At 40.4% G+C, this 14,819-nt stretch overlaps 1 protein-coding gene across 3 annotated transcripts in view; it reads right to left on the reverse strand.

The window, feature by feature from the left end:
• The window catches only part of abcc1 (ATP binding cassette subfamily C member 1 (ABCC1 blood group)), a 106,398-nt gene that overhangs the window by 78,749 nt on the left and 12,830 nt on the right, over window positions 1-14,819 (reverse strand). For all 3 annotated transcript variants that reach the window (XM_068056212.1, XM_068056211.1, XM_068056213.1), the window contains exons 2-4: window positions 12,154-12,330; window positions 9,008-9,133; window positions 4,634-4,771 (exon numbers count right to left, since the gene is read on the reverse strand). In XM_068056212.1, coding sequence (XP_067912313.1) covers window positions 4,634-4,771; window positions 9,008-9,133; window positions 12,154-12,330 — 441 coding nt within the window. The remainder of the gene's footprint in view (window positions 1-4,633; window positions 4,772-9,007; window positions 9,134-12,153; window positions 12,331-14,819) is intronic.

Below are 14,819 nucleotides of genomic sequence, written 5' to 3' on the forward strand. Positions count from 1 at the left end.
AATCCTCCATAGATGGGGGTGGTGCCAGAGGAGTGGAGAATTGCAAATGCTGCACCCTTAATCAAAAAAGGGTGAAAGGATAAAACTGGCAATTACAGGCCAGTCATTTTAACTTCAGTGGTGGGAAAACATTTAGAAATGATAATCAGACAAGATCAAACAAACAAACAAAGTCACTTGGACAAGTGCGGATCAATTAAGGTAAACCAGCACAGATTTGTTGAAGGCAAATGGTGTTTAACTAACTTTGAGAGTTTTTTGATCAGTTAACAGCGAGCATTGATGAGGGCAATATGGTTGATGTGGTGCATGTGGACTTCCAAACACTTGATAAATTGCCACATAATAGGATTGCCAGCAAAGTTGAAGCCAATGGAATAAATAGGGACAGTGGTAGCACGAATACGAAATAGGCTAAAATGACAGGAAACAGGAAGTATTGGTGAACAGCTGCTTTCCAGAATGGAGAAAGGTGTACAGTAGTGTTCCCCAGGGGTTGGTACAAGGACCACAGCATTTTTTTGATATATATTAATGACTTAGACCTGGGTGTAGATGGCACAATTTCAAAATGTCCAGATAACTCAAAACTTGGAAAGTATTGTGAACTATGAGGACATAGACAGGCTGGTGGAATGGGTGGACAGGAGGCAGATGAAATTTAATGCATAGAAGTGCGAAATGAGACATTTTTAAAGGAGGAATGAGCAGAGTCAATATAAACTAAAGGGTACAATTCTAAAGGGAGTGCAGCAACAGAAACTCTTGGGGGTATATGTGCACAAATCATCGAAGGTGGCAGGGCAGGTTGAGAAAGTGGTTAAAAAACAAGTGGAATCCTGGGCTTTACAAATAGAAGCATAAAGTACAAAAGCAAGGGAGTTATGATGAAACTGAATAAAACACTGATTCAGCCTCAACTGGAGTATTGTGTCAAATTCTGGGCACCACACTTTAGCAAGGATGTGGAGGCATTAGAGAAGGTGCAGAAAAGATTTTTAGAAACATAGAAAATAGGAGCAGGAGTGGCCTTCGGCCCGTCAAGCCTGCTTCGCCATTCATTATGATCATCCAACTCAGTAACCTGTTCCTGCTTTCTCCCCATTTCCTTTGATCCCTTTCGGCCCAAGAGCTATATCTAACTCCTTCTTGAAAACATACAATATTTTGGCCTCAACTGCTTTCTGTGGTAACGAATTCCACAGGCTCACCACTCTCTGGGTGAAGTAATTTCTCCTCATCTCAGTCCTGAAAGGTTTACCCCGTATCCTTAGACTATGACCCCTGGTTCTGGACTTCCCCCACCATCAGGAACATCCTTCCTGCATCTACCCTGTCAAGTCCTGTTAGAATTTTTAGGTTTCTGTGAGAAACTCCCTCACTCTTCTGAACTCCAGCGAATATAATCCTAACCGACTCAATCTCTCCTCATACGTCAGTCCCGCCATCCCAGGAATCAGTCTGGTAAACCTTCGCTGCAGTCCCTCTATAGCAAGAACATCCATCCTCAGATAAGGAGACCAAGACTGCACACAATATTCCAGGTGTGGCCTCACCAATGCCCTGTATAATTGCAGCAAGACAACTCTGCTCCTGTACTCGAATCCTCTCGCTATGAAGGCCAACATACCATTTGCCTTTTTTACCACCTGTTGGACCTGCATGCTTACCTTCAGCGACAGGTGTACGAGAACATCCAGGTCTTGCTGCATATTCCCCTCTCTCAGTTTATAGCCATTCAGATAATAATCTGCCTTCCTGTTTTTGCTACCAAAGTGGATAATCTCACATTTATCCACATTATACTGGATCTGCCATGCATTTGTCCACTCACTCAACTTGTCCAAATCACCCTGAAGCCTCTCTGCATCCTCCTCACAACTCACCCTCCCACCCAGTTTTGAGTCATCTGCAAATTTGGAGATATTACATTTAGTTCCCTCATCTAAATCATTAATATGTATTGTGAATAGCTGGGGTCCTAGCACCGATTCCTGCAGTACCCCACTAGTCACTGCCTACCAGTCGGAAAAAGACACGTTTATTCCTACTCTGTTTCCTGTCTGCCAACCAATTTTCTATCCAACATAATACACTACCCCCATTTTTACAAAAATGGTTCCAGAATGAGGGACTTCAGTTATGTGGATAGATTAAAGTAACTCAGCTTGTTCTCTTAGAGTAGAGAAGGTGGAGAGGAGATTTGATAGAACTATTCAAAAATCATGAGGAGTCCAGACAGAGTAGATAGAGAGAAACTGTTCCCATTGGCTGAAGGGTTGAGAATCAGAGGATACAGATTTAATGATTGGCAAAAGAACCAAAAGGCAACATGAGGAAAAACATTTTTACATAGTGGGTGGTTACAATCCAGAATGCACTGCCTGAGTGCGTGGTGGAGGCAGATCCAAACAGGGCTTTCAAAAGGGAATTAGAAAAGCACCCGAAAGAAAAAAAAATTGCAGGGCTATGGGGAGAAGGGGGAGTGGGACAAGCTAAATTGCTCCTGTAAAGAGCTAGTACAGCCTTAGTGGGCCAAATAACCTTCTTCTGTGCTGTAACAATGCTGTGATTCTACAATTCTATAAAACATTAGCTGCACAAACACTCCAAGACAGTCAACAAAGGACTCAAAAGTCTAAACTTTTGCAAAGTTCATAGTTAAGCTTGTTTTAATAGAACTGACGCCTTCACTGTCTTTAGTTAAAAATAGCTGTCACCAATCCTGAAATGTCTCTGTCTGGCACAATTTGCAATCACATAGCAATAAGCTTTATCAACATACTCAAAAATACTGGCCGTAGATTCTCTTAACATTGTATTAATTTAAAATGAAGGAATACAGGATATGCACGGCTTACTAATTTCAACTGTAAAGCTACAATTACAGGACAGAGATTGGCGGGCAAGAAGTGTACATATAATTAATCCAATTGAAAATATCATTGTTCAAGGTAGCTCTTAAACTACAAGTAATTTTCTGAAACTCTCTCAAATAGATGCCATATTTGCCTGTTTCCTATAAATTCTCTTTACTACCTGCACTAATCAGCATTATTCAATAAAGTTGCTATTTAAGTGCAAGTTAACATATTAAACATCCTAATATGCTTCACAGAGGAGGGGAAGGAAAAGCAGGTAAGCAAAGGAATGGACACTAAAGGTATGAAGGACAAACTGGGAGAAATGACCAAAAGCATGGTCCAAACAACAGATTTAAACAAACATTTAAAAGGTGGAAAGGAGCAGGTGCTCAGGGAAGGAGATCCTTAAAGTGGGGTTGAATTGCTTGAAGGCTCAGACAGCAAGAGCGAGGGCAGAACAAAGGACAGGAGGAAGTGCAAAATGTCAGAGGACGGAGGGGTCTAGGAGGGGATGCAAGGGTGAAGGAGTCACAAAGATAGGGTGGGTCAAAGCCATTTAGGGATTTGAAGACAAGGACCAATGATTTAAAATTTAACTGCATTGGGTGGGGGAGAGGAAGGGGAAGACTATATTAAAAAAAAAATGTAATAAGGCTTTCCTGCTCCTAATTAATATTAAATAATACCTAGGGTAAGGTGCGCCATGTGAACATGAATGGGCTTGACACTAATGACCCCCTCAACCTATGGTCAAATTATCTGTGAATACTCTGTTCAAGTTGACACGCAAGTGACCACCAATTAGAGAAGACGCCGGAGAGCTGCACTCCCCATGAAAGCACAGCAGTACTTAGTGCAGAGCGCGAGAATGGAAAATGTAACCACTACCTTCAACAGGCTTATGAAGCTCTTCATCTTAACTGCCGACATAACCCACAAGCAGATTCAAAATGTTTACAGCAAAAAAAATTTCCATGTGACTTGGAGTTCAAAAACATGTGCAAAAAAAGCACAAAAGCCACAACATTCCTGCAGTTAGCTCCTTTATATAGCGAGATGTAACATTCAGAACTAAAGTTCACAAATTAACCAACATTGTCCATGCTTTAGCAAGTTTACAGAAGTATAACGATCAAATACAATCAGAAACTGTTAAGATTTAAAAACAGCCTTAATTGGAAGGGTTGTATTTTGATTACAAAACACGTTAACACAACAAAGTTTCTTACACTCACCTTGCCATCCTCTTGGTGAAACATTGTTGCTTTGTTCTCAATGGCTGTCAACATACCTGATCATTTAAATGACCTTCCTTTTCAAAATAAAGAATTCTCAAGCACCACTACAGGAGCTCCTACAATGATTTAGTGGATTAAAACAAGAGTGTGGTTTGGGACTAAGCCTTACAGGTCCTAGGTTCAATCCCTGGGCTATAACCAAGTTAGCCAACTCAGTAGTCTCAGAGACCAGTAAGCTCATGAGAAAAGCACAAAGGATGTAGACACAATTGCGCTTGACCATTATGTCCTCCACAGTTAATCAACCTGTCGATACCTCTTGCTTTATGTGTGAACCTAGCAGAGGGTATCAAAGGGGTATCGGTGTCCATGGAAACATACCCCTGCAACAATCAGTGCCTTCAGGAAAGAGAAGGTGGGGCAGGGGCGACAAACAAAGCAAATTTGAAATTAGGTTTTAAATATCAAAATTAAATACATGTAGAATGATTAAGAACACTTTAAACACAAAAATATTTTAATTGTTCTTACCTGATCCATAGAACGCATTATTTTGGACCTCAATGGTGGAATGGCACACAGCAATGAAAGCAGCCAAAACATCAAGAGAATAGCAGAGGACTGGACACCCTTCAACCTCTCATACTGGATGAGGAAAACTGCAACCAACTGATAAGATTATTTTTAGTTTAAAGTGAATCTAATATAGGCATGCTCTAACCTGGCTGAGTTGAGTGTTTTTCTTCCTGTGTATTGCAAAGCTCACATGTACAAGTTAAACTTGTGTCTGCTATTATCTATATCAGCCCTTTGAACAGCAGTAACTTGCATTTACATAGCATCTTTAATGTAGAAAAACATCCCAAGGCACGTCACAGTAGTATGATCTGATAAAAATTGATACTGAGGTAAAAAAAAAGAGATACTGAAGGAGTAACTAAAATCTTAAGTCAAGAATGTAAGCTTTAAGGAGGGTCTTAAAAGAATGAGAGGGGGTAGTGGTTTACGGAGAGATTTCCAGAGCTCAGGGCTGAGATGACTAAAGTCTTGGTGATCAATACTGGGGAAACTTGAGTGCGAGAAACACTACAGGCCAGAGACTGAGGAAAGCAGAGTTCTCAAGGGACTGCAGGACCAAAGGAGGTTACAGAACTAGGGAGGGGAGAAGCGGTGAACAGGTTTGAACACAAAAATTTGACTTTTAAAATGAGAGTCATTGAAGTAGAGGATGGAGAATGGGATGCCAGTCAGGACAGCATTGGAATAGTTGACTCTGGTGGAGGCAAAAGACTGGATGAAGATTTCACCATCAAATCGGTTGAGGCAAGAGGGAAGACAAGTAATGTTACGGAGGTCTTTATGATAGCAAGGAAAAAGGAGGTCGGAAGCTCAGCCCAGGGTCAGATAAATCACCAGAGTTGCGCGAACAGTCAGCTTCAACCCAAGAAGGTGGCCTGGGAGAAGGATGGAATCAGAAAGAAGTAAATGGAGTTTGAGATGGGGGCCAAAGACACTGGCTTTGAAAAGCGCGCAGGCCTTCTACTGAAAAATTATAAAAATATTGAACTTCTTTTATTGTTTATTCAGGAAAAAGACTGAACAACATTTTCAAGTACTAATACTATATCAAGTTTTTTCACCAACTATAGAAAATTAATTTGCTTCAATGAGTATATGGAACTATGGCAAAAGTGCCTCAGCGTTGAATTTTGTTGAAACAAAGACTGTGGGCGGTGACAAGACTGTAGATGCTAACAATTTGAATTTCAAAAGGCAGAAGTGGTACATTCTGTGAACCTAAAGCCAGCTCATATTTAATGAACAGACGAGATGGGTATGTTCATTAATTTTGAATTTTTCACTCTGTATGCCTGCAATAATTGCATTACTCTTCTAGATGTGTTGCATCATATTGTACATCTCTAATCAGGCATTGAGTTAAGAACAAATAGGAAAAAAACTGATTCAAAGCTCCCCACCCCCCAAGACAAAAAACATTTTTCCTGCAACCAGATTTTTCATAAACTGTTGATTCAGTGCTCATGTGCGCCTGTGTCTTATCACCTCTAAAAGGTCTTCAGTGTCCACAGAAAATATCCATATTTATTGTTTTGAAACAATGAAGGTCTAGTTTGGAGCTTTAAAAAGGGGATTAACTAGCATTCTACAATTCTTTATCTGTATTTACCATTATTGCTAGTAAGCAAATTACCTCAATGCTTTCCTTTGCTGAAAGGGGATGGGCTAGCCGAAGCATGTATAAAACAGCAGAACTCATAAGAGAATGAATCTCTAACAGAAACCAATATAGAAGCTTATTTTTTAATTTGACTGTTTAATTAAAGACTTCCCTCTGGAAGCTAACACCACCACCAACTTGCATTTATATAACACTTGTAATGTAACAAAACATTCCAACATACTGCACAACAGCATTATCGATCAGAATTTGACAGTCAAAGAATGAGATTTCAGGACAGATGAGTAAAAGCTTGGTCAATGAGGTAGGTTTAAAATGAGAAAGAGAAGCAGAGAGATGGAGAGGTTTAGGGAGGGAATTCCAGAGCTTTGGGCCTAGGCAACTAAAAGCATGGATGCCAATGGTGCAGCAATTAAAAACAAGGATGTGCTAGAATTGGAGGAGCTCAGAAACCTCAAAGGATTGAAGGGATAGGGAAAGTTACAAAGGATAGGGAGGAGTGAGGCCATGGAGCGATTTGAAAACAAGGATGACATTTGAGATCCAGTTAAAAGCGCACAGTTGTGTTATTCTTAAAAAGTGGCATACTGATTAACTGAAAATATAGAACTTCTTGTTTTTTGGACTATTCAGCCAGTTTTTATTTAAGTTCTTAGCCAATAGACAATTTTGTGATTGTCCCAGTGAGATCTGTACAGGAGTGTTAGAAAGTGTCATTTCCTTTGCCATGTAAAGTGACAGTTAAACATGATGACAGATTACCCAGGGCAGTGTTGGAAGTGCAAGTTCGCATCTGCAATCCACACATCAAATTTCTGGTCTCTGGATAAGTGACATGCTAGAGAAAAAGTAATTCATGGATTTTTCTTTTCCACCTAGTAGATGAGCAGAGGTCAGAGGTTCAGCTCTGAATTCTGGGCTAACATACAGTGGGATGCTTGCATTCAGTAGGCATCAGTGGTGACCGCCTCATTGTATGGGTTGTGGGACCCTTAAAATCCTTCCACCATAAAGGACTAACTACCCTATCAGCTGATACAAAGATGCTTACTGTCATGAAAGAAGTGTAATGTCATGCGCTGTCAGACTGTTAACCTGCCTGCGAATCCTACCACTACTTCACACAGTTCTCCCAAAAGGAAGAGTGCACAGAAACGAAATAAGAACCTAGCAGCTGATTTCAGAATAATATTGGTTGAAGTCTGGAAGGAAGCCTCCTGCCTGAAAAGGTTAATCAAACGGACTTTGAAGTGTACAATGTAGCAGCATGATTGATGTGTCTTTATATTTTGTTAGCATTAGTCTTTATTGACTAGGGAAGTATGACTCAAATTATAATATCTTAAAATAGCTACAAGCGTACAGCAATTCTATGTTAGTGACCACTAAACTTATGAACTGATCAGACTCTTATAGAAGGTTTAATAGGAAGTAACCACTTGTTTAATGAGAGAAATTAATTGGAGACATCACATTGCATATTGGCTTCCAGGTTTCAGGCAGATTATAAACACTGACATTGATGCAAGGACAATAAGTCCTGCAAAAATGCAACATCTGTGTAAAATATAATATTGTTGTTTCTGTAACATGGGGAAAAAAATAATGCTGGTGCTGAATGGTACAGAATCAAAGGCAGACTTAAAATTCCAAGTTTCACTAGATGGAACAGCAATTATATGCAAGAACTTTCTGATAATATAATGAAATAGGAAATTATATTTTCATTAGTCCAACATAAGAATTTGTTAGTAAGGAAATCAACTTACCTCAAGTTATTGATAAGGTATCGGTTTCAATTACTTTTTTTAAAATATAACATTCTTGTCTTTTGATGTTACCATGTAATGTGGAAACATGTCAATGGTCACATAGTGGGGGTATAAGAAAAGTATAAAAGCAGCAAATTATAGTGAGAATTTGAATTCTAACAGTTGAATTAACCTGAATACTTAGCTCAGAGCTATAACATACGTTTGAATGCTCAACCATCAGATGAGGTTGGAGTTTTTTTTAAGTATTTAAGTTTTTGCTTGCATATGATTGCATGCATGATATACTTAATAAATCCATGCAAGTTTGACCTGAACATTTCAAAAACATTACTGATTTTGAGGAATAGATAGAACATCTATATTAAGTATTAAAAAATTCTCTAATTGTATTCACACAATTATATATAAAATATACTTAAATTACATAATTTGCAACAAACCACTGTAGCCTCAATTTTTAGATCACTTGACAATGCTCCCCAGTTATTCTACTGCAATGAAGCAAGAGGCAACAGATGAATTACAAAATGGCCTCATTTGAATATCTATAATTTAAATACAAATCAATAAAACCTTCCACAGTCCTATTCTTATATAGCTCATAGCATTCTTATTGGTAGGAAACTAGTTGTATTATTTTTGTAAAGAGCAGATTGGGGACATTTAGATTGAGCTGAATGCAGGTTTTGTCACTATCCATCCAAGTCTCATGCATAATCAGCAACTACGGAGGAGTCATTCAAATGGCAGTAGTGAGCCACAAGTTGATTTTTTAAGCACAAAACACAAAGCTTTTAGCTACAGTACTCCTTTCCATATAACAAAAGCAATGTCTGCAGCAATGAAATAGATTCTTTTCAAATGCTTTGCAATAAGGGCAACAGGTTAGACAAAATTTCCCACCTTCATTAAAAAAGGCAATGTAATTACCATTGAAACCCCAAGCAATGCAGGGCTCACTATGAAAACAGGAGCTCGCCCAAATCCTTTACTTCTTTCCCAGAAAGTGTAGAAAAGATCTGTCCAGCAGATTAGCCACAGCACAAATCCCAAAGCCTGCAACAAAATATATCATATAGTATTTAAAGTTAAAACTTTATTACTGCTAAAATGAGGCAACATTAAGATCTTTGTGGATGGATGAGCCAAAATGGTCTCAATGGTTTCCTTGTATGTAATTACCATCCATTAAATAGATACTTACTACTAGGCACAAAAATAAATCACAGTACATAATTAAACAATTTTTATAATCTAATCTTTGCCTGAACGGTCTGCAGTGAAGCAAGAGTAATCCCATTTACACTGAGAATTTGATTCAGAAGTAGTTATATTCTTGTGTAAACTCTGAAAATTCGTATTGCTCCAGTGACACACATTTTGTCCCCAGGCAGTCCTGTAGCACTGCAGAATTTAAGTGCTCGAGAACAAGTGAGGGAACAGTAGGAGAAGGGGCAAGAGACTGCACATGTGAATGTGAACAGAAGAGGCAGTACTAAAGGTTATGGATCAGAGTCAAACAGGACTGAGAGGGAGGATAACTCGGTAGATTCTTCCAAAACCCAAACTGACAAAGTAAAATGCTGATAGGTGTATTCCCAGAAATATCCTGGTACTGGAGCTTTCCACATTTGATAATATTAATTATAGACTCTTGAGTACATCATCAATTTTGAGATTTGTGAAAAACCCACAACGACAAAGGAAACATAACTATCAGATATCCCATGTTGTCACTTATGGTAAGTCAGATGATATGTTATTTTATAAGTGTAGGAGTGTTATATCACATAATGCACGATGCATTATTCTGTTAACATTTACTTTTTGGCCTTAACTCTTAAGTAAACACTGTCAGGCCAGGTTTCAATTGTTGTTTCACCATGAAACTTTTCAGAATATAAAGTGCAAGTCAGTTGCAGGCAGATCAACATTAACAAAAAAAAGGATGACCCTCTGGATTGTCTGTCTGTACCAGATGTACCATTTTTATTAAAATACTGGCAAATATCCTGTGACACTGCTCATGGCAAGTCACAAAATGGGCTGCTTTATAAGAATATATTCTTTTGGGCCTCCTTATCTCGAGAGACAATGGAAACGCGCCTGGAGGTGGTCAGTGGTTTGTGAAGCAGCGCCTGCAGTGGCTATAAAATATATTAGAACAAATAAAATACAATGTATTATTCTGCTGCTAAAGTGCAGGCATTCACCCGTTCAATGCTGAGTGAATACTTTGGACATCAAACACAGATCAGTTAAGAGGCTGACCATACTGTAGTTCCAGAATTTTCTGCTGTTAAGAGTCTGTACATTCCAAATGGCTGCTTTTATTTCATTATATTTACCCTTCCTTAGTTGGGCAAAAGCTAGACAGACAATCATGTGATGTGATTTGAGTAAAGGCCTGCTCGGGTCTGCAAATGAGACCCGACCCAAGCCCGACAGAACCCCATCCGAGCCCAAGCCAGCCAGAGTCCTTCCATTTTTCCTGCACCCGACCTGACCATCAGTTAACTTACCTTTCGTTTTTCACTTTGTTCCTTACCTGCACAGCTTAAAATAACAAAACCACCTTTAAAGTCCAAAAAGTAAATTAACATTAGAGTCACTTACCAGAAGTGGTGATAGAGCGTGTCCAATCCAGCCCGACCCGAGCCCGAATGCCAGACCCGGAAGTGCGACCCGACCTGTACCCGACACATAATCGTCGGGTCCAGGTCAGGTAGCAGGCCTTTAATTCTGAGGTCCCAAGCATCATAAATGCCAGTCTTCAGCCAATTCAATTCACACTATGTGTGATATCAAGAAGCAGCTAACCTTACTGGATACAAAGGCAATGGGCCCCCCGACAACATTCTGGCTGTAGTGTTGAAGACTCATGGCCCAGAACTAGCCACACACCTAGCCAAGCTCTTCCCTAGAAAAACTGGAGTCAACAGGAATCAAGAGGAAAACTCTCCACTGGTTGGAGTCATACCTAGCACAAAAGAAAGATGGTTGCGGTTGTTGAAGGTCAATCATCTCAGTCCCAGGACATCACTGCAGGAGTTCCTCAGGGTAGTGGCCTAGGCCCAACCATCTTCAGCTGCTTCATCAATGACCATCCCTCCATCATAAGATCAGAAATAGGGATGTTTGCAGATGATTGCATAATGTTCAGCACCATTCATGACTCCTCAGATACTGAAGCAGTCCATATCCTGATGCAGCAAGACCTGGACAACATCCAGGCTTGGGCTAATAAGTGGCAAGTAACATTCGTGCCACACAAGTGCCAGGCAATGGCCATCTCCAACAAGAGAGAATCCAACCATCTCCCCTTGATGTTCGATGGCATTATCATCGCTGAAACCCCCTCTATCAACATCCTGGGGGTCACCATTGACTAGAAACTGAACTGGACCAGCCACATAAATACTGTGGCTGTAAAAGCAGGTCAGAGGCTGGGAATTCTGCAGTGAGTAACTCACCTTCTAACTCCCCATAGTCTGTCCACCATCTACAAGGCACAAGCCAGGAGTGTGATGGAATACTCTCCACTTGCCTGGATGGGTGCAGCTCCAACAAAACTCAAGAAGCTCAACACCATCCAGGACAAAGCAGCCCACTTACCACCTTCAACATTCACTCCCTCCATCACCAGACACAGTGAGAGCAGTATGCACCATCTGCAAGATGCACTGAGGCAACTCACCACGACTCCTTCGACAGCACCTTCCAAACCCATGACCTCCAAAACCTAGAAGGACAAGCAGATGCATGGGAACACCATCACCTGCAAGTTTCCCCTCCAAGTCACACACCATCCAGATTTGGAACTATATTGCCATTCCTTCACTGTCGCTGGATCAAAATCCTGGAACTCCCTTCCAAACAGCACTGTGGGTATACCTACACCACAAGGACTGCAGCAGTTCAAGGCAGCTCACCACCACCTTCTCAAGGGCAATTAGGGATGGGCCTAGCCAGCGACAAGCACATCCCATGAACGAGTAAAGAAAATATCTGGTACGTCAAAGACAAGAATTGCACAAATATATACTGTAGAAGGATTGAATAGCCATCTCTCTTACCGTTTTAGTTTTATTGAGAAGTGACATTCTAATATAACCTCGATCATGATAACGAAGATACAGAAAGTAGAATGGAAAACAAATCCAGATGTAGATGCAAGGGATCCAGACTAGTACAGTTACTTGGAAGCAGTCAGTAAAATCCGGATTATCAGTATACCAGGTTTTGTTTGAATCCTGCAATGTACAAAATGAACAGGTTAACATCTAAAATAGAACATGTTTTTCTTATAAAGAAAAATCAAGGCACATTTATGGAAATGAATACAATCAGTCTTGTCTGCTCACTCTTGAACACTACAGCAAAGCGGAACACTTTTTTTTGCCTTCTAAGCAAAAGCAGGGTCAGATGTTGTAACTCTTCCAGTAGTATTGATTTTGTTGTTGGTGGGGTTGGGGGGGTGGGGGAGAACACAAGCTGAATACTTCATTGTATTCTATTGAGAGCTAGTAATGCGGCCACACTGGTCATAAAGCAACACTACCACCTCCCCCTACCAAACTCAAAACTCGAGAGTGCATTTGGCTTGTAATTTCCACAACAGAACACACTGATAAAGTAAAAACAGAAATACTGAAAGTGCTCAGCAACTTCACCAGCATTTGTAGAGAGAAAACATAAAATATAAACTATTCAGATGTAAACCTTCTGGCAATACTGAAAAGTAGGAAAAAAGCATTTCCTTTTCTAGGACTATACAAAATGAAAAGGTGGGAAGAAAAACAGGTAAAAGTCAAGTACATTACTACTGTCACCTAGAGGCAGTTGATGGTTTAATAATAGGAATGCTTTTAAAGCTGGAAAACTGTTACGTAATGTAAAGAAAAACATGGCATGGAAAAAAAAAACAGCGAGACAATATCAACATATGGCAGTAGAGAGGCATGGAAAAGAAAATGTATCTAAAAATTACTCCAAAAAACAAGGAACAAGAGAAACAAGCAAGACAATGCAGCCTAAGTCTGAAATTGCTGAAATCTATATTCAGATCAGAGTGCCCAGCAGAAAGATACCATTCCTGTCTACAGTGAACTTGCCTGGAACAGTGTACATGGCCAAAATCTGAAAGATCACAATTGGAATAAGGGGGAAAGTGGAAGAGGTGAACCACAAAGAACAGAGATGCTTGGTAGAGAAGTCTCCAATATTCCCAACATAAAAGGAGACTGCACTGTGAACAGCAAGTAAAATATACGAGATTATAGACAGTATATATAATTACTCTCACATGGAAGAAGCGTTTGGTACCCTCGCTAAGGAGTTGGCAAACTACTGGGTGTTGGGTCGGCTGTGGTTGAGAGAAACTTTTGGGGGGGGGGGGGGGGGGGGGGAGGGTAGCCTAAAATCAGGTTGGTGGAACAGCATCCCTGGAAAGCTGCATGGGGAAGGAAAGAGATGCTTGGTTGTTGGATCATGCTATAGATACCAATGAGTTGGTAAATGCAAGGACTACAAAGCAAACACTAAGTGAACTTCATGGTCATTATAAATGGAAGAAGAAAGAGTTTGAACAGAGTATTGGGAAACATGGTAAACAACATCAAAGATCCAGTCAACAGATGAGAAGAATATCTAGGAGCTCTCATTTGGAAAGTGCAGTCACCAGAGTAGATACAAAAAGAGATGGAGAAATGGAGAGAAAAGGATGGGAGTGTGTGAATAGAAGCATAATTCTGGCAGATGTGGTCTTATAATTGGCAAAAATGAAGAAAAGTACAGAAAATGATGGCAAAAGTCAGAGACTGCTCATGTAAAGATAACAAATGAATAGAGATTAGAAGCATAGTCAAATTGTAGGAACTGTGCTCCATACAGTTGCCCAAAGGATTGCCTTGAACATTCATAAGGAAAATACCCCTTATATTACCAAGGATGCCCAATCAATTTGAGTTCAGCTTTTAAACCGAATTCTGGGAAGTGAATAATTTGTGTCTTTGGTAGAATCAGCAGTCTTAATTCTGTGTTAATCAGATTTTTACTTCTGCTGTTTTGTAAGAACTTTTATCCAGCAGTTTTAAGGCATATCCTTATCAGTACAAGGTACTTTTAAGGACAGTACAAGAGGTTAAAAGCTAAATTATGGCTGTGCAGCCAACTACAACCAGAGCTAAGAATGTCATTTAATTGAAGAGTAGTCAGAGGTCGAGAAAGGCGAGAGCAGAACCAGCTCAGATATTCCTCCTTTCTTGTCCATTTCTTTTTGCTTTTTGGCCTCCTTGTCTCGAGAGACAATGGGTAAGCGCCTAGAGGTGGTCAGTGGTTTGTGGAGCAGCACCTGAAGTGGCTATAAAGGCCAATTCTGGAGTGACAGGCTCTTCCACAGGTGCTGCAGGTGAAGTTGACTGTTGGGGCTGTTACACAGTTGGCTCTCTCCTTGCACTTCTGTCTTTTTTCCTGCCAACTGCTGAGTGTCTTCGACTCACCTCTTTTCAGCCCCGCCTTTATAGCTGTCCGCCAGCTCTGGCGATCGCTGGTAACTGGCTCCCACGACTTGTGGTCAATGTCGCAGGACTTCATGTCGCGTTTGCAGACGTCTTTAAAGCGGAGACATGGACGGCCGGTGGGTCTGATACCAGTGACGAGCTCGCTGTACAATATGTCCTTGGAGATCCTGCCATCTTCCATGCGGCTCACACGGCCAAGCCATCTCAAGCACCACTGGCTC

This window comes from Heterodontus francisci, chromosome 24 (assembly GCF_036365525.1).
Source record: "Heterodontus francisci isolate sHetFra1 chromosome 24, sHetFra1.hap1, whole genome shotgun sequence".
NCBI lineage: Eukaryota > Metazoa > Chordata > Chondrichthyes > Heterodontiformes > Heterodontidae > Heterodontus > Heterodontus francisci.